At 37.7% G+C, this 21,762-nt stretch overlaps 1 protein-coding gene across 9 annotated transcripts in view; it reads right to left on the reverse strand.

The window, feature by feature from the left end:
- PPP2R5E (protein phosphatase 2 regulatory subunit B'epsilon) overlaps positions 1 to 21,762 on the reverse strand; it is a 169,967-nt gene that overhangs the window by 25,127 nt on the left and 123,078 nt on the right. For all 9 annotated transcript variants that reach the window (XM_077938159.1, XM_015143841.3, XM_077938161.1 and 6 more), the window contains 1 exon segment: positions 17,293 to 17,385. In XM_077938159.1, coding sequence (XP_077794285.1) covers positions 17,293 to 17,385 — 93 coding nt within the window.

The raw sequence follows: 21,762 nt of genomic DNA on the forward strand, positions 1-21,762 counted from the left end.
AAATCCTGTCTCTACAAAGAAATTCAAAAATTAGCCAGGCTTGGTGGCACATGCCTGTAGTTCCAGGTATTTGGGAGGCTCAAGTGGGAGGATATCACCTGAGCCTCAGGAGATCAAGACTGCACTGAGCCGTGATCGTGCCACTGCACTTCAGTCTGAGCAGCAGAGAGAGAAACTCTGTCTCAAAAACAACAACAAAAAAAAAAACAAGAAAAAATAATTTTAAAAGCTCAACAATAAGAAGAAAACCCAGTTTAAAAATGGACAAAGGATTTTATTTAACAGCTAAATCGCAAAGGAAGTATACAAATTTTGGTCAATAAACACATGAAAAGTGCTCTATTTTATTGATCATTACAGAAAAGCAAACCCTGGCTCACACCTGTAATCCCAGCACTTTGGGAGCTGAGGGGGTAGATCACGAGGTGATGGTTTGAGATCAGCCTGGCCAACACGCTGAAATCCCATCTCCACTAAAAACACAAAAATTAGCCAGGCGTGCTGGCACACGCCTGTATTCCCAGCTACTCAGGAGGCTGAGGCAGAAGAATTGCTTGAACCTGAGGTAGAGTTTGCAGTGAGCCGAGATCGCACCGCTGTACTCCAGCCTAGGCAACAGAGCAAGACTCCACCTTGGAAACAAAAAAAAGAAAACCCAACAAGGAGATACTCAATGGAAGGCTATAATGAAAAAGAGGGATAATAAAAAGTGTTGGCGAGGATATGGAGAAACTGGAACCCTCATCATTGTTGGTAAGAATGTAAAATGGTGCAGCTATTTTGGAAAACAGTTTGGCAGTTCCTCAATCTCCCACAGAGTTACCATATGACTAAGCAATTCCACTTTCATGTATATATCCAACAGAACCGAAAACACATGTCCACACAAAAACGTGTACACAAATGTTCATGGGAGCAAAATTCACAATAGCTAAAAAGTGAAACAACCCAAATATCTGTCAGCTAATAAACAAAATGTGATGCCAGGGAATATTATTCAGCCATAAATAGGAACAAAGTACTGATACATGTTACAACATGAATGAATCTTTCAAACATCATGCTAAGTAAAAGAAACCAGACACAGAAGGCCATACAATGTATGATTCCATGTATGTGAAATAACCAGAATAGGCAAATCCACAGTGGCAGAAAGCAGAATGGGGAGTGGCTACTAATAGGTCTGGATTTTTTTTTGAGACAGAGTGTTGCTCTGTCACTAGGCTGGAGTGCAATGGCGCTATCTCAGCTCACCGCAACCTCCACCTCCCAGGTTCAAGAGATTCTCCTGCTTCAGCCTCCCATGGGTCTGAATTTCTTCGGGGGATGATGAAAACATCCCGCAATGATACTGTGGTGATGGTTGCATGACTCTGTAAATATACTAAAAACCACTAAATTGGAAACTTTAAAATGGCGAATTTTATGGTGTATGAATTACAACACAATAAATCTGCTACCTTTACAAAAAGTCAGTGTGCAAGTTCCTCTGGCTGAAGAACAAACTTGGAAATCGGTTTGAATGTTACTGAGTTGTTTTTTTTTTTACATTCATCATCATGGAAATAAAGCAAAATTCGGTTCTAGTGTCTTTCTAGCAAAACATTTCAAGAGCACATAGCACACAAATTAAAGCAGACTACCATCGTCATCAAAAAGACTATCAAGACATATGTAAGTTTGACCTCAGGTGATTAAGACATGAGGTTGAGACTGACAGCAGAATTAAAACTTCATGGTCAATAATCGAATGTGCTTTTGTTTGGTGTTTTACTTTAAATAAAAGACAGAGTTATGGACAAGTTATGGACAAAAAAAAAGGCCCCTCAAACATGGCAGGAAACACAAACTAAAGGATGGTCTTCAAAAATAGGTAGACAGACAGGACACAATTTTTAGCTACACAATGCCATCCACCATCCATCTATCATTCATTCATTCATTCATTCATTCATTTTAAAAATGAGTATTTCAAGTAAACATTTATGGTGTGCTTATTAAGGGCCAGCCAGTGGGCAAGCTGTCAGGGATACAATGATAAGCAAGACAGATACAGTCTTTGCTTTCTCAGAGCCTATTCTAATGGGGAATACAAACAATTAAATAAACAGCATGTTAAGTAGTTCAGGATGTTGTATAAATACACAGCAGACACATCTGCTGTATTTGGAAGAAGTGGAGTGATCAGGGAAGGCTTCTAAAGGAAGAGACATCCAGGCCGACCCATGAAGAAATGAGGAGTTAGAAGTGGGATAAGAGTGCTCCTCACAGGTTCAATAGTACATGCTTTTACTAGCAGCCTATCCAAACAGAAGATGTTGTGAACTACCGCTCTCTGCCCATTCAGCAATACAATAACTACATACGTACTGAGTTCTTTCTATGTGCCAGCGATGGTCCTCATTGCTGGACATACACATTGTAGAACAATTGTGGAGCCCATCAGGGGAGGCAATGGGCAAGTTAACTCATTTCCACAGGAAAACATTCTATCTAGGAAAGAAAGGCATGTAGCTCCAGCTAGCAAAAAAAAAAAAAAAAAAAAAAAAAGGCCCCATATAGACCCAATATCTCTTTATCTATAATAAAGTTCCAAATGACATAAGCTCTCTAATCCACCCATCCAGTCCACCCATCGACCCAATCCCATTCCAAGGCTAATAGAAATAATTAACCTTGTAAGTTTTATTTTTTAAATTTGGTTTCTACTTTTAAGTGTTTCAAAAGGCTTTAATGAATAACTTATAACCAACATAAGAGGAGGTTTGAGGGTGTGTAATATTAGCAAAACTTGAATCAACTTTCCTTGCATACTCTTAATCTTGAGTTTAATGAATACATAATAATTAAGCAAGAAATGTTTAACTGATGTTTTCATTAGGCTCTCAAACAAAATGCATTGCCGGGTGCCTAACTTTAGATATTTACAAAGCCACAAATATTAAATGTATCATGTTCTATGAGAAAGATGAACTACAGTATTAAACTATTTTTCTGCTTCTCTGTAGAACATGCTTTTGATGATTTTATGATGCATGAGACAGAAATATAATAGTGCACAGGCCAAAAAAAGGGGGAGTAGGATGAGCTCTGATTTCCAAAACAAAATAATATGAGTGTGCTTAGTCATATCTATAGTCCCAATCACTTCCACACAAAAAAAGAAATATACGCCCACACCTGTAAATGCCTAAGTGGACTGTGCCATCCATAATATAACAGGCAGCTTGTAGTCAAAGAAAAGAAGTTAAGAAGCTGGAGCATTTCCAAGGTGATTACAGAGGAAAGACAGACTTGTCAACACACTAACTCCAAGTTTACAGAAACCAGCCTTCTTGAAGCTCACAAATAGGGATAAACTACATAGTGATTTAGCCAAATAACCTTTCTTTGAACTCATAAATCTACAATGAAATGAGAAGAGTGAAATGAAAAAGGGCTGTAAGGGTCTTCTAGCTAGGCAGGGGAATTGAACCTCTCTCCTCCTGAATCCTCCCTAAAATGACAGTGAAAGAATAAGAATAGAAGAAAGCCTTGGCATAGAGAGGACTGGAGAGAAAATTTGGACTTATTTGTAGACTTCTCAAAGATGGAAGTGGATGACAAGAGGTAACTATCTTAGGTTTCCTCTTTCTCCAGTCTGCTAAGTGTTTTTCCATTCTGCAAGCAGGGAAGGAAGCCAACAAGAAGCAGGCCAGTTCACTCCACAGAACCCTTAAAAGGCTTAGAAACTAAAGGCACCAGATATATTTGATGGTAAGGGTGTGAGAAATAGCTAAAAACAGGAGGACTGGTTGAAAGTCTGTAGAAGACCCCCCAGATCCCATGTAGTGTACTGATGATTTACAATGTAAGTCTGGAGAGAATGAGTAAGTATCTAGTCTTGGAGACATCATACACGTTAAGTAAATCACTTGTTGGAAATAATGGGATGAAATAAAACTCTGCATACCTAAAAGGGACATATTTGCCAGCTTTCTTCCCTGACCAGGCTCCCAGTGCTATGTAAGTCAGAAGATCAGAAAGTCCCTTTTGGAAGAAACTGACAGCCTCAAGAGGAAAGACCTACAGATATGCTAACAGCTGAGGGTTTCCTAATGAAATGGCAAGGTCCTTGACCAGTTATCCCATTCAAAGTCACCAGTTGCCATGTGTCACCATGCAAATATAAACACACATGTGCACACTGTAACATACACAAGTTCTAAGCAACTTTTCGGTAGACTAACATGTAATTATGGCTATGAAGTCAAAGATCACCAGATATTTTAACATAAAAGACCACAACAAACAATTATAAGGAACTCAGAGGAAACAAGCACAATGCTAGGAGTACCAAAAAAATTGCAAAAAGGAAACTATAACATCCTCAAAGATAAACAAATATGCTGGATTCTTGAAATAAAACAGAGTGCTGTTATTCAGGTAAATATTCAGGACATTTTTTAAAAGCTTTCAGAAGTTCAACATATAACAAAAATTTTAGCAGAAGCAATAGAACATTAAAATGAACAAATCTACCCCTGAACATACAACCAAAAAACAGAGATAATATATAGAAGATTTTTAAAACCAGGAGATCCAATACATAATAGCAATCTAGAAAGACATGGAGACAGAAAAATAGAAAATGAACAGAAGGAAATTATCTGGGGAATAATTCAATTCAATTTCCAGGAAAAAAAAAAAAGTCATGAATGTCAATACAGATATGGCCCATTAAGTGTTCTGCACAATAAATGAACAAAGACCCACACCAAAGCACATCACTTTCTGGACATGGGGACAAAGAGAATATCTCAAAGAAGTTACAAAGAAGACACGTCATTATAAAGGATAAGGCATTCAGCTGGTGCAGGGCTTTTTAATACCAACACTAGAGGCTGGAAAACAATGGATCAATTCCTTAAAACATCTGGGAAAGTTCCAAATTTACACCTAGCCAAAACGTCAATCAAGTAGGTAGGCAGGCTGGGCACAGTGGCTCACACCTATAATCCCAGCACTTTGGAAGACAAAGGCGGGCTGATCACTTGAGGTCAGAAATTTGAGATCAGCCTAGGCTAACGTGGTGAAACCCCATCTCTACTAAAAATACAAAAATTAGCCTGGCGTGATGGCATGCGCCTGTAATCCCAGCAGCTGGAAGTTGCAGTGAGCCAAGATCGTGCCACTACACTCCAGCCCGGGCAACAAAGCAAGAGTCTGTCTCCAAAAAAAAAAAAAAAAAAAAAAGTAGGCAGAATAAAGACATTTTCAGACAAGTGATCTCAGAACATTTACATCCCATTCATGCTTTTTTAGGAAGAATCTAGAAGGTATGTTCCACCAAATAAGAAGTTAAACAAGTAAGGACACAGTGTAGAAGGGCAGCAAAGGGAAGTGCTGGGATGACTGTGTGGGTGGCCCAGAGCAAGCAACCACTGCCAATAAGAGCAGGATGACCAGGGCTCCAGGAATAAGGTCTCCAAGGGAAAAAAAAAAAAAGGAACTGATAGACTACTTGATATGTGGGTCATACTGAGAAGGGCTGTATGGTACTCTCACAGAATTAAGGTATACACTAGTATATCTTAATACTAGTGATGAATACACAGGAAAGTAAGTAAAAAATAAGGCAACTATTTTCCAGGGCTAAAATTAAAAAAAAAGCTCTACAAGAAAAGAAATGTAATTATGTGCCTTGTAATGAACAACATGTATACAATAGTACTCATTCTATCATCTGATTCATTCAAATTTTGTGATATAACATTGGATGTAGAGAGGGAGTTATAGTGGGAGATACATAATGGCTTACAGTAGGAAGTCGACAGACATAAATAAAATCTAAAATGACAAGTTAAGAAATAGCAGTATAAGCATGCTGTTTAGAAAGATGGAAATAAATATATAGAAACAACTGGAAGACTTAAATGTGGTTACCTCCAGGAAACAGGACTCTGGTTTGGAGAAAGATGAGGCAAGAGATTTGCCATTTTTCATTAAAAACCATATAAACATATTTGAATTTTAAAAGTAGGCATTATCAAAACTATTTTTAAAAGTCATTAAGAGCAAAAGATTTCGAGCAAAAAAAACCCAGATCCTCTCTGCTACAATAAATAATTACCCTGCCCTACTCCATGTAAAGTAAGATTTTAGAGAACATCAGAAATCTTCAAGTAGATAACCGATAAAATTGGTACTCTAAATGTTTTCGTCCAAAGTGCCACAGAGCACTCAAATCAGATGTCCACATTTCTGGCTTTGTTTGCAACTTTCTCCTACTATCTGAAAACTACCTTCCTCATACTTTCACCTTGGCCAAATACAGAGAAAACAGCCCAGAACAAAGAAGGCAGAGCCAAAGGTAGTCTGGCTCCAATGAATCAGATCGACTCAAGGGATGCACTGTATGAAACGAAGCAACCTATGGGGCAACCACTGAGAAAGGACAATGGGGACAAGGGATCAAATGGTTGCGATCACCAGCTTCTGGCAATTCTGACTCCAAGACTCCTATGGAAATTCAATATAAAACTTTCGAAAGTGTAAGGCGTACAAATATGAATAACTCCACCAAGTCACACGCTTTTATTTTCCTCCATTTAATTTCAGGCATTCTTTCCACAAACCAAAGAAGTTCACTTTTTTCCCCTTGAGCATTCTATCTATTTCAAGACAACCTTATGAGTTAAGTTTTTAAGACAACCAGTTTGGTCAGCAATTCAAGAAAGAGCTATTGTGCTAAATAACGATGCACTTAGTGGGAAGCAGGCAGGGACTAGCTACATAATTTGTGGGGCAAAATGAACATACAGTGGTCCTTGCTCAAAAAGTATTAGGAGTTTCAAGACAGCAAGAGCAGAGCACTAAACCAAGCACAGGGCCCTTCCAAGCACAGGGCCCAGTGTAACTGCACAAATTACACAACCAGGAAGCTGGCTCTGAATGCAGGAGTCAGAGCAATAAAGCCCTTTTTACAAGATTTTTGAGTTACACACTGGACAGGACAGGATGAGGTGATCTGCTGTTAACTGGTAATTGGTAACGGCTATCTCATAAAATTCCAGGTAGAAATAAATGCTCTAAACTCTTATTTGCTACAGGCTGTAGGAGGGAAATGTAAACATTTTGACACATTCAAGGAACTCGGTCGGAAAATACAAACTCATTTGTATTGGAGCTGAGATTCAAGGCCTCGTGGAATTTATTTCAGTCTAGAACTAAAAATTTTTTAACAGGTTGGTTTATCTCATGTCCAATTTGTGTTGAGTTTTTAAAAACACAATAACAAAAGGTCACTTTTAAGGACAGGCTGAATGATTTGCATGATTTGCATAATTTACATGATAATTACAGCACCTTTCAGCTAAATATAACAGCAAATGTGAAGTACAAATTACTAAATAGCAATCTCCAGCAGTACATATGTTTACGGGGATACTTGAATAGTATGTCTCTTAGCAACCACTGACTGTTTCAGATTTGCAGAGTAGTTGAAAGCAATCTTTAGAAATATGTTGCTAAACTCTTGCCACAATAATCCACCCAATGAAATAATACAAGGTTTGACAATTCATTTGGGTCTAAACAAGCGGTTGGGGGATCATAAAGCAACCATTTTCCCAATCATCCCAATACAGATGAAAATTATCTTTATTGATAATAGACAAAATTGTTCCATAAGCCTAGGCAAGTCTACATACTCATAGCTCTAGAAGGCAGTTTACCAAGTTAATTAAGTCTAAAATCAACATTACCACAGACAAAAGTGCACTATGCAATGAACTGACTATCTTTGATAAATCTCTAACAGCTTTCTTGTGCAAACACTTAAGTGAGTACACAAAAAATGCTACAGGTTATGTAAATCTAGATTTAATAAAAATCACAATGAAATTCAAGTGAGCCAGTCATACTATTCTAGGATAAAAAAACAACAAAACACTTCAAACAAAAACATTCAATACCCTTGAATGAAAAACGACAGACTGTTGGCCGGGTATGGTGGCTCATGCCTGTAATCCCAGCACTTTGGGAGGCCAAGGGGGGCGGATCACGAGGTCAGGAGTTCGAGACCAGTCTGCCCAACATGGTGAAACCCTCTCTACTAAAAATACAAAAAATTAGCCAGGCGTGGTGGCACGCGCCTGTAGTCCCAGCTACTCGGGCGACTGAGACAGAAGAATCACTTCAATCCGGGAGGTAGAGGTTGCAGTGAGCCGAGATCGAGCCAGTGCAATCCAGCCTGGGTGGCAGAGCTAGACTTCATCTCAAAAAAAAAAAAAAGAAAAGAAAAACAACAGACTGCTTTGTCTGGCCCTACCAAAATATGGCTTTCCAGATTCTCTTGAAAAACCAAAAGAGGGCCGGGCGCGGTGGCTCAAGCCTGTAATCCCAGCACTTTGGGAGGCCGAGACGGGCGGATCATGAGGTCAGGAGATCGAGACCATCCTGGCTAACACGGTGAAACCCCGTCTCTACTAAAAAATACAAAAAAATTAGCCAGGCGAGGTGGCGGGTGTCTGTAGTCCCAGCTACTCGGGAGACTGAGGCAGGAGAATGGCGTGAACCCGGGAGGTGGAGCTTGCAGTGAGCTGAGATCCGGCCACTGCACTCCAGCCTGGGCCACAGAGCGAGACTCCGTCTCAAAAAAAAAAAAAAGAAAAAAAAAAAAGAAAAACCAAAAGATCCAGCAATACTTGGCTCACTTACCTAGAGACCAACCGTTCTGGGAGTGGATTGGCAACAGGATCTAAGCTCTCTAAATCACCACAGTTTCCATCACTCCTTTGGTCACACCCACACTACTTCATTATGTACCATTTGTCTGTCCTCTGTAAAGATTTAAATGAGCTATCCCTGGTTTTCACACATTATAAATTATACATTCCTGGACTAATAAACATTTATGTCCAACACTGATTGAAGGAAATCAGTTGGCAAAGTGTGGAACTGAAAAGAATCCAGAGGCACAGGAGACCCATGTAACATCTTAAGAGAACCCAACAGCCTGTGAAGAACCATGTACGTAGAGTCCAATGGATATCAGTGATCTTTAGAATAAGAGTTGGATTTCAAATAATTCATAATGTGCTAGGTAAGACATGACAGGCTAACACTATATGATTTCATGGACTGAAGCTATTAAAGAAAACACAGCTTAAGAAAGTTCTCAAAACAAAAATCCTAATAAAAATATTAGTGACAGCACTAGCATAACGTTTACTGAATACGAACCACATGTTGGGAATACTTCTGAGAGCTTGTATAGGTATTTAGTTGTTAAATCTCCACAACAACCTTACAATGCGATTATATTACGGATATTTTGCATCTACTTTCTAGATGAGGAAACTGAGGCACAGAGTAGTTATGTCACTTGTCCAAGGTCAAACCCAAAAAAATGGCAGAGCCCAAATTCAAATCAGTCTGTACACTTAACCACCAATCTATACCGTTCCCTGAGGAAGAAAAATTCAAGGTAATGAAAAAGGCACTTGAGGCAACACAGGAAGCTTTCCTTTGCGCTTTAGATTTTAAAAAGCGCAGATATAAATGCTGAAGGGAAGGAAGCAATGAATACTGGGCATAAAACAATGGGCTATCCTACAAAAATAGTCTCAGGAAGACTAATGCACAAAATCAGCTGAGGTTTATGAAGAATTGCAAGGCAATAAAATGAGAATGTACTTGCAGATGAAATTTTTTATTATTCTTATTGATTATAACATATATGCTCATTATTTTTTAAATGTAAAAAACAGAGATATCTAAAAAACAGGAAGCGAAGATCATCACACATAATCACCCCCTTCCAGCCAATTAACGACAATTTGGTAGAACTCCTTTCAAAATCATTAATGCATATTGCTATAGTCTGAATGTTTCCCCTAAAATTCATGTGATAGGAATTTAATCCCCAATGAAACAGTGTTGGGAAGTAAGGCCTTTTGGTAGGTGTCAAGGTCATAAGGGCTCTGCCCTCATAAATAAATTAATGCCACTATAAAAGGGGATTTGGGACCTGGGTTCACTCTCTCTCGCCCTTCTGCCTTCCACCACGTGAGGGCACACACAGTAAGATGGCACTCGTTAGATGCCAGCACCTTGATCTTGGACTTCCCAGCCTCCAGAACTGTAAGAAATAAACTTCTGTTCTTTATAAATTACCCAGTCTGAGGCATTTTGTTAAAACAGCACAAAAGAACTAAAACAAAAATACTAACATTATTTTTCCCTAAAATAACAGATACAGGCTCAAACATTATGCTGTTCTATAACAATGCATGTTTCACTTAAAAATAGATCATGAGTAGGTCAATCACATTCTTTTTACAAACTGATGAATATTTCACTATATGAATGTCCACAGTTCAATTACCTCCTACTAAGGAACTTCAAAAGTTATTTTCTAATTTTCTAATAATTATTAACAATGGTGCATTCAATACCTTTGTATATACATCTTTTGTACATATCTGATCGTTTCTCGTGGACTTGCTGGGTCTAAATTTAAGCTGATAGAATACTATCGGTTTCCTCTTCAGGACAATTATGCCAATTTAATGTATGTGTGTATATAGCCATCTATTCATATGTCTATTCATTCATTTATTTGGTACAACTTCTTATGAGTTTTATGGCACACTCAGCAGGGTCATCTCCACCTAAGGTGCTATTACGTTCCATTCTCCTGTTCCGACGCCATACCATTTTAATTAATTTACCTTTTCCTTTGTAGTATATTATTTAATAAGTATCATTAGTCATCTTTTTCAAAAATTTATTTCATGAACTCTAAACATTTGAAGTTTTTTAAAAATTGTAATTTTAATTAGAACTGTACTAATGTAGAAATAATCTGGAGATTATATGAACATCTTTCTGATAGTCTTCCCATCTAGGAATATGCCACATTTCTGCATTTACTCAAGCCTTCTTTAAGTTTCATATACATTTTAAAAATTCTATTTCAAAAAATGAAGATTTTAAAATTAATATTGGAAGCCAGGCACAGTGACTCATGCCTATATTGCCAGCACTTTGGGAGGCCAAGGTGGGCAGATCACTTAAGTACAGGAGTTCAAGACCATCCTGGCCAACATGGTGAAACCATGTCTCTACCAAAAATACAAAAATTAGGGCTGGGCATGGTGGCTCATGTCTGTAATCCCAGCACTTTGGGAGGCTGAGACGGGAGGATCATGAGGTCAGGAGTTTGAGAACAGCCTGGCCAACATAGTGAAACCCCATCTCTACTAAAAACACAAAAAATTAGCCAGTCGTGGTGGTGAGTGCCTGTAATCCCAGCTACTCGGGAGGCTGAGGCGGCAGAATTGCTTGAACCCGGGAGGAGGAGGTTGCAGTGAGCTGAGACTGCATCACTGCACTCCAGCCTGGGTGACAGAGCAAGACTGTGTCTCAAAAAAACAATCAAACAAACAAACAAAAATTAACTGGGTATGGTGGTGCACGTCTATAATCCCAACTACTCAGGTGGCTGAGGCACAAGAATTGCTTGAACTTGGGAGGTGGAGGTTGAAGTGAGCTGAAATCGCACCTCTGCACTCTAGCCTGGGCAACAGAGCAAGACTCTGTCTCAAAAAAATAAATTAAAAAAAATAAAATTATTGGAATCAAGAAAAATAATACATTCTATCAATGTGGCCAGATAATATATGAGGGGGGTGCGAAAAGATGAATAAATATTTAATGAGCAACTACTATACTCCATAGGTGATAACAATAGACATTTTTACAAGTCATCTCATTTTATCTCATAACAAGCCCACTTGATGTGACTTGTTGTGACAGGTGACTCTTAATGTAATTTTATAGAAAAAGACACTAAGGATCAAGTGCCCAAGGTTTTCAGTCACCTGTTTAAGACTAAAGGCAAGGATCCTGTCTTTGTATCCACGCTGCCAAGTGAACTAAGCAGATTTGACAACTGTCGATTTTGAGGTGTCTCCTATTTTACTTAACAGTATCTTATTTATCCTGTTATCCCATGTCATGAATGAGGAAACTCAGGCTTACACAACGGGTATACAAACTTGCTGAAAGTCGTACTGCAAGTAGGCAGAGAAGCCAGAGTTTGTATGCAGTTTCTTCTGACCCCATAGCTCACATTCTCAGCTCCTAAAATATACTTACAATACATAGGGAAGTCAATATTCAAGTCCAAAGCTTCCTAACTTTCCACTACGTCATAGCAAAACAGCTCAATTCGTATTTTGTTTTTGTATTCACTGACAGAGGAATGAGTCGGAAGACTGACTGCAAAGAACATATTCAGCTGCTACAGAAAATAAGTTGAAATCTCATGGATACAATACATTCTGTCTAACTGAAGAAAGAAATTTTAAGCTGAGATTACCAAGAATCTTTTTTGAGATCATTGAAAACCCACAGAAAATAGAAATCTGCCCAAAGAAAAGAAACAGAGTAAACGTTATCCTGATTTGTCAAAAGGAAAAGGATGTAGGTTTCCAAGAGAAACACCCTAGGACCAGGTGGCACCATGGGAGACTGTGGAGTTCAGAAAAATGCAAGGACAAGCAGGGGTGTGAACAAGACCCGACTACAGAGTGCAGAGGTTGGCAGGACCTGTCAATTCAAGGACAGTTAAGTCATGGTGGAAAAGAGGAGGACGAGTGAGTGAGATGGGGGATAATGGGGTAAAATATCAGCATCAATCCCTCAAGCCCCAAAGATCCCACCCACTCCCCAGCAGAACCAAACCGGCCAGGAAGGGATATCAAGAGAACCAGTTAAGAAATTAAGGCCCCCTCTAAGAAGGCATTGGGAACGAAGGTAAGTCATCAGCAGACTAAAGGGTCAGGAAAAGGACAGGAGGCCAACTTACAGGTTACCAACATGAATGAGCAGAGTATTCCGGAAAATGGGAGCTAACAGGCACCCAGGGCTTATTCCCAACATGGAAGTTAATGCACTGATTGGTCAGATGATTTCAATCAAGCTCTCGGTGGTGGTGCTGATTCTGCCAAAACCCCTGCTTGCCACTTTCACGATTCATTCAGGAACTGGGGTGAGCCCTGGCGTGAAGGTCAAATTTATAACAGATCCAGCAGATGGAAAGTAAAGAAGGCAACAATTGGAAAAATGAGGAAGGGGCTGAAAATGTAAAGTATATAAATGAACTTCACTACTGACACTTATTTCCTGTCTCTGGCAAAATTTTAGGACAGATGAACAAACCCATGGTTTGCAAGCACTTAGGGCAGGATCATCAGTAAACAGCACTAGCTCTAGACGTTCACTAATACCACATGGCAGATGAATGGCATTCCTTTTTATGATAAAGTTACAAGGCCTATAGATGAGAGTAATGCTGTAAACACAGAGTCCTGGCTTTTACCACAGCATCTAATAGTCTCTATGTTCTCCTTACAATCAAAATTAAGAAATGCAGGAAGGATAATGTACTAGTAACTTTCTGGATCAAGGATAAAACTCAAAGATTACTGATTATGAAGTTGTGTAATATAGGGAATTTCTAAAATAATATAGGGAATTTCTAAAGGCTCCTATCTCAGCCCTGGCTAGTTTAACAACTTTTTCTTTTTTTTAATTATTTTTATTTTTATAGTTTTGGGAGGACAAGTGCAGTTGTGTTACATGGATATATTGCATTGATACTAGTTTGAGTTTTGTTCCCTCCAAATCTCGTGTTGAAATGTGATCCCCAATGTTGGAGGCGGGGCCTAGTGAGAGGTATCTGGATCATGGAGGTGGGTCCCTCATGAATGGCTTGGTGCTGTCCTTGAAGTAATGAGTGAGTTCTCACTTTATTAGTTACTGTGAGATCTAGTTGTTAAAAAAAAAAGAAAGAAAGAAAAAAAAAAAGCCTGGCACCTCCGCCCCCTCTGTCTTGCTTCTCTCTCAACACGTGACACACATGCTCCCCCTTTGCCTTCCACCATGATTATAAGCTTCCTGAGGCTCTCGCCAGAAGCAGATGCTAGTGCCATGCTTCTTGTACAGTCTGCAGAACCATGAACCAAATAAACCTCTTTTCATCATAAATTACCCAGCCACAAGAATTTCTTTACCGCAACACAAAATGGACTAATAGATGCATGCCAGTGAAGTCCGGGCTTTTAGTGTACCCATACGCAATAGTGTACACTGTACCCAACAGGTAGTGTTTTATCCTAGTTAAACAACTTTAATCAATGACTTAGATGAGGCCAATAGCATATCTAGATCACAGATGTCATAAAGATGGAAGACACAGTAAATAAGGTAGACATGAATAAGGGATAAATGATTCCACAGGAACATATGCCAAGTACTACACTTAGATAAAAAAGCAAACTGTGTAACAACCAACAATAAGTAAGCCAGGCATGGTAGTGCACACCTGTAGTTTCAGCTACTTGGAAGACTGAGGTGGATCACTTGAGCCCAACCTGGGCTACAGAGCAAGACCCTGTTTGTTTAAAAACGAGAAAAGAAGAGAAACATGCAGCAATATGCAGAAAGCTCAACTAGAAGCCAGCTATAGCCAGAAGCTTAACATAAGTTGGCAACGTCATGCTACAGCAAGAAATGCTCATGAGACTTTTCCTTTAAGAAACCTAGAGTCATGACAAGGGAATGAAAAGGCCAACTTGAAGCCACACCGGGCTGACCAGGCTCAGGGCATTCTGTTGGGATATAGATGTCATATTAGGGGACAAATGGACACATCCAGGATACTTCAAAACTAACCCATGAGACCCAAGAACTCAGTCTGGAGGAGAAAGTGCATACTGACAGCTGGTAGGCTAGATCCAGAAGGCAAATGGGCTAGTTCATTCTGCACAGGATTTTAGTAATACCAGAAAACTTAACAGAAGAATCTGGATTTCTATTTATCTTGGGGGTTGGCAAGGAGAAAAATCTGGGGATAACTGAATGAAGAGGGGTAGCCAAAGCCCCATTTAATAGGAACCAGTCTACATCCTATTGTCTGACCCCCGGCTTTCAGACTTACTATGAGTGAGGCTATGAGCATTTCAATTGCAACCACTGATGCAGAGAAAAAGAGTCAAAGGGTGAACACAAAAGCTGTGTTCTAAGACCTGAAAGGTTATGTCTGGGCTAGAGATATACTAAGATATTATTCTGAGGAGAATAAGGACAAAGGGTACAAGGCATAGACAGGTTCAACATAAAAAAGAACTTCCTAACAAAAACGGAACAAGCTGCCTGTGTATATGGCTTTTCTTCACTGAAAAAGGGTCTCAAAGGAGACTAATTTGCTAAAGAACTAGAATACATAACCCAAAAAACGTCCTTTCCAAATCTGGGTTTCTCTGATGTTTTCGTATTATAAGTTTCATTATCTTCAGTACCGTCTACCATGGACAGCACACTAGGCTGAGCCCTGAATGTTTTTTGTGTGAGAAAAGCACTGGCTTCATAGTACGACCATAGGATTTACTGATTCCATGTCAACTAAATACAGGCTCTAATACAGAATTACTATCTGATCTTCTCAGGCACATTAATTCACAAAAAATAGGAGAACCCTATTATTTCATTAGTGTTCAGATGTGAGGGCTACTTCTCCCTCGAAGTCACTCCAAGTTACAGTGAGGGAATCACAAGGAGGCATCATGGCACGATGGACAGAAAACCAGAATACGAAATGTGCTTGAGCAAACTTGACACTCTTTCTAGACCTCAGTTTATGCATCCATAAAATGGGGCAGGGGGAAAGGGAGGGCATAAAAATTTAGCCATGTCTACTTTACAAGATTGTTGTACAAATCAAATAATGCAGGCAAAGGTGTTCTGACAATTAGACAGCACTATATACATGCAAGGCTTTCCAATACAAAATGTAGATCTACTATGTATTACTTACATTTTTTTGAAATAAATTATGCTTCCCTGGCATAGCAATCCATACCAATTTCCCTATTTACCCCATGATCCACATATCCATCTATTTATCTACCTCTCCATTTCTATTTCAGACTTCACTTTTCCAAACCCTCTCATGTTAAAGTGTGAGCCAGGATTCAACAGTGTGGTACCAAAGTACTCTAAATGTGAAGTAAAGATCAAGGATCAGTCCCATGTACCTAGGGGAATAGGGTGTACAGGTACTAATGAGCCCCATAGGCAAGGCACCAAAGCGCCTTTCAGCTCTGAGCTGACACCTGAACTTTGAGTTTCATTCCACTCAGCCTTACTTAGGATGTGGAGAGGCCTCCACGCCCCTCAGCTCTCTGGAAGTTTGCCTGCCCCTGTTGGATTGAACCCTATGAAACTGCTGTTTTGAGTGTTAAAAACAGTCAAAAAATTGGGTATGGTTCAACCTACATATCCTAAATTCCAAATGTATTAATTTAATTAAGGAAGGAAATGAGATCACAAAGGTTATCAGCCCCCTCCCAGTAAGGCACAGGAGATCAATTTCCTGCCAAATTAATGTTTTATTTTTTATTTTATTTTTAGAGACAGGGTCTTGCTCTGTTGCCCAGGCTAGATCAAATTAATGTTTTAAATTTGAAATTCTTCTTACTGGCTTACTAGGAGATAAACATTTATTCTTTCCTACATTAGATGCCCCATATGCCACTCAGAAAAGAGCTACACCAGTGTGGCTCAAGCATCCATTTTTAGAGATGAATATATCAACAACAGGAGCAAGGAAGTGTTATCTAAAACTTCAGTGCCATGAAAGCATCCAAGTCCCAGGTAAAAAGGAAAATCCACGGTTATAACATGTACAATGAGGAGTCAGGAAAAAAAGTGTTCCTGGAGATGTTCCAAATGGAGGAATGAGAGTTAATCCCTTTAGGGAAATTTTAGAATGTTAAGCTGTGCTATTTTCTAGCAATGAAATCTCATCAGTACCCTGACTTTGATTATTTATTACAGGTTACTCATGCTTTGAAGTCTGAGCTTGCCTACTCAGTTTTAACAGATCTACACCACAGTTCTTTAAGAATCCTTATGCAAATATAAAATTTTAAGCTATATGAAGATTCACACAAACCAAGGTTATATACATGAAATTCCTTTATAATTAAATTTTAAGAGAAAACTATAGGGATTTAGACATTAGCATTCCTGTCTATTTGAAATGTAATTGATTTCTACCACAAATAAACTTAAATGTACCTATTACTTTTAATAGGCAGTAATGGAAATTAACTTCTGTTTATATATATTTTTGTGGTTGACATAACTGTCATTGCAAAATTTTTTTAACAGACATGACTAGAAAATGAGATAAAGTGTTAACTAGAAAACAAATACACACATCCACAATAATTTGCTTACCTGTAATACAAATTTCTGATCTATATATTTTTTGGCAATGCTGGGTTGGAATTCTTGGCTTTCCAAAAATCGTATGAAAAATTCATATACGAGCTGCAACAAACAGATTATGGTTAATTTCAAATTATGATTCACTGGGAATAGTACTACAAACCACCAAAAGCCTGTAACACTAAAAGTGACAGGGCTTAGAAAATTGATTTTAAAATCAATCAACAAACCACGCCAGCCTGTCTTGTGGCTCACAGTTGCTGTTATGCTTTCAACTTTTAAAACTTAAAATTAGAAAATACAACCAAAGAAAAATTTCCCATAATCTTACCATTCAGAGACAACCACTGTTAACATTTCAATGTATGTATCTCCTTCTACAACATACTAATGTACTATAAACATATTCTTACAGTTTTGCAAACTGCTTGTACCATTTATACAATATATTATGTATATACTTCATTTAACATACCATATAAATATACTTTTACAGTTTTACAGACTACTTTTACCATTTAAACAATGTATTATGAACAATTTACATCAATAATATCTAAACTATCATTCTTAGTAGCTGTAAGTAGTCCATTATAATTTATAATGAATAATTCCATTATTCATAATTAACTTAACCAATCTCCCAGGCTTAGACATTTAAGTAGTTTCTGAATTATTTCTCCATCATTCTGCGTCAACGTGCATCACATAACATACGTCAGCATGTACTTGTTCAATTATGTCATGAGGAAATGTTTCTAAACATGGAATTGCTAGATCAAAAGATATCCAAACATTCAGAATTTTGATACTCACTGACAAATTCCTTTTCAGAAAGTTTATGGCAATTTCTACTCATCCCATAAGATGGTGTGGCACAATATACCCATCTGCAAAAAGTTAGCCTCAAATAATTGATAAACAGTGGGGAATTACTGCCTATTCTCTTTGCATAATAAGTCTATGTTAAAGGCTACATTAGATCCTGATGAGGTATGCAACAGTATATCAAAACCAGAACCTTTAACTGGTGCAACTGCCTGCGCCTGTAGTCTCTGCTACTCAGAAGGCTAAGGAGGGAGGACTGCTTCAGCCCAGGAGTTTGAGTCAAGCCTGGGCAAAAGAACAATACTCTGTTTCTTTAAAATATATATGTATATAATCTAGAACTTTTTAAGAACTTTTTAAAATATATATACATTATATATATATATATACATTATATATATATAACAATATATATATTATATATATAACAATATATATATTATATATATAACAATATATATATTATATATATAACAATATATATATATTATATATATATAACAATATATATATATTATATATATATAACAATATATATATATATTCCTGAACATCTAACTCTTTCCCTTACTAACTGTGTAGCCCTGAGCAAGTTAATTTCTCTGAAACTTTGTCTCTTAAATGTTATAATGGAGATGGATAGTCTCTAAGTTTAAATGTGATAATACACACATAAAGCCCTCCGCACAATGACTAACATGTATCATCATCACTATTCCTGAAATAACATTCGCTAACTTTTTGGTCTCACTCCTTTACACTTAAAAATTAACGAGGATCCCAAAGCTTTTGTTTATATGAGATACATATCATATATATGATATATATATATCAAATTAGAAATAAAAAGTGAAAAAAGCTTTTAAATGTTACTGTTTCACTTAAAAACAAGGTGCATTATATGTTAACATAATTATGTTCCTGAAAAAAAAAGAAAAAAAAACCTTTACTTTCCAAAAGAATTGAGAAGAAAGTCATTGTTTTATATTTTTATAAATCTCTTTAATATGTGGCTTAATGTAAGACAGATTTTCATCTGCTTCTATATCCAATCTGTTGCGATATGTCATTTTGGTTTAAGCATATAAAGAAATCTAGCCTGATGGAGATCCAGTAGTTTAAAAAAGGGAGCATATTTTACTAGTTTCTTTTTCTCCCACATAATTGTGGATATTCTTCTTTGATGCTACACTAAATTCAACAAATTGTCATTTCTTAAAGATTAGTTGCAACATACAATCTGAAATGATATCAATGAACTTTTCATACTTTGTTACACTAAAACCCAATCATCTGTCTTGCACTTTGAATGGATCTTTATCCATGCATGGATTCCTAACATCATTTGCCAACTGGAAAATATTGGTTCACTGAGTTATGCAGCTCTTTCAAATGTTGACACATTTTATTATACAGTATCTAAAAATATCACATTCTTTATTATCTCAATTTTATTTTTAAAAAGTCTGTAAGCTTTTGGAAGCTGCAAGCTCAAGGTGACAGATGCAAGACAGATATAAGTTTTCTAAAATTCTAATTCTAAATTCTGCATTAATACTCTAATTTTGTCAGTGGTAACAAATATTGTCAAATGGTTTCCTTGTTTGTTTCAGAGAAATATCTGTCAGATACCCAAGTCTGAATAATCATAGTCTGTTAGTCATTCCTTCAAGTAAAAATGATGTTTCATGAGGAGAAAAGAAAAAAAGGCTAGTTTAGGTTACAGCTCAAAAACGATTACACAAATGCTTTTCCATAAGATAACCATTATATTTCAATATGCAGTGGATGTTACTATGCATACTTCCCATTGTGTCATGTAGAATATTTTTAAATGTGTGCTTGAGCGTCAAAATTTAATAAAATTATTTTTGCTGTTTCTTCAAAGATGTTCTCAAGTGAAATTGGCTTTTTTTACACTTTTAATTACAAGTACATGGTAGTGAAGAATACTCAACCAGTTTGACACAAGTAACCTTGATTCTCGTTAAGGTGGCAGCAATTTTAACCACCACCACTTTTGCAATGAATAGTACAAATGTCAACACAGTGAAAGGACAAATCATATATACAGCACTGTTATAAAGGTAGTTTTGACCTTGCGGGACACTGAAAATCAGGTCTCAGAGCCACTCTAAAGGTCCAGACACCACTGATTTAAACGTTTCTTGTCACGTCAGACTCTAACTTAAGACTTAAATAAGGGATTCACATTAGCATTTTACTTCCTTATAAAACTGTTTTTCTCCTTGGAACTCTCTGAATTCAGAAAAATTTCTTTCCTAATGATTCGGACGTTGCCAAGTTTCACACGTTATTTTGCTAGTCAAAATAATGCCCAAGTCCTAAGACCTCAGAGAATTGTTCCTTTTCTAATACGCTCATCTGTCAGCTCTCAGTTTTACAAATAGAATGTCAGCCTTATTCAAATGACCCCATCAAGTGGGTTTTAGCCCTCTTTTGGTTGTCACGAAGGGGAGACTCTCATCTTCTAAGCTGGCCTGTGGACTGGCAAGGCTTTCCAGCAAGACTGGCAAAGTGCTCTCTCATCTCTGTTCCCTTGAAAGCAGTTATGGTCTAAAATGGTTTGGTGGAAACACTTCAGACATATTTATTAATAAGCATAAGTGTTCTCGCACTTAAAAGAAAGATTTTACGTCAAAATCAAAAATCTCCCTTAAGTTTCTAAAGAGAAAGACTGGGCCCTGGGGAGGACAAATTACTTTTCAAGGTTACGTAAGTGAATTCTCCAAGGAACTTTAGTAAAAAGGCTAGCATTCCTGTTTGTCAGTCTCAAGTGGAAAACATTAAAAACAAACCCTTAATTGTAAATGAAACTCCTATAAAATTGTATTCTACTGAAGACACACCTAATTTCAGAAAATACAGAAACAAGATACTAATTCAGATAATCGAAAGGTTGAATAACATACACAGAGTAGACCCCTTTGACACATTTGAACTAAAAATTATTCTTTTGTCTATTTTTAAAGATCCCAAAAGATCCACAATTTGTTATAATCAGTAATTTTTTTACTTTTTTTTTTTTTTTTTTTTTGGGTGACATGGTCTCGCTCTGTCGCCCAGGCTGGAGTACAGTGGTGCAATCTTGGCTCGCTGCAGCCTCCGCCTCCCAGGTTCAAGCAATTCTCGTGCCTCAGCCTCCCAAGTAGCTGGGATTAGAAGCGTGTGCTGCCACACCTGTCTAATTTTTGTATTTTTCGTATAGACGAGGTTTCCTATGTTGGCCAGGCTGCTCTCAAACTCCTGGCCTCAAGTGATCTGCCCACCTTGGCCTCCCAAAGTGTTAGGATTACAGACACCGGCCACTACATCCGGCCAATCAGTAATTTGTATAGGCCACAGATTTAAATCAAAAAGGTATGCAGGAGCAGTCAATTAGCTGGGCAATGAGCACAGCCAACCATTCAACAACCACATCTCAATGTCATTTTGTTGTTTTGACCTCCTGTCAGGTATTTATAGTTTTTTCCTTGCAAAATGTGTCCCAGAAAAGGAAGCGTACTGCTAATTATGAAGTTAATAAAAAGTGAAAAGGTCTAAAACTATGCTGTGTTTTGGTCAGAAATGTAAGTTGGATCAACTAAAAAGTAAAATGTTAAACTTCATGATAGGTGACTATGACATGAA

The sequence above is a fragment of the Macaca mulatta genome, chromosome 7, assembly GCF_049350105.2.
Source record: "Macaca mulatta isolate MMU2019108-1 chromosome 7, T2T-MMU8v2.0, whole genome shotgun sequence".
Lineage (NCBI taxonomy): Eukaryota > Metazoa > Chordata > Mammalia > Primates > Cercopithecidae > Macaca > Macaca mulatta.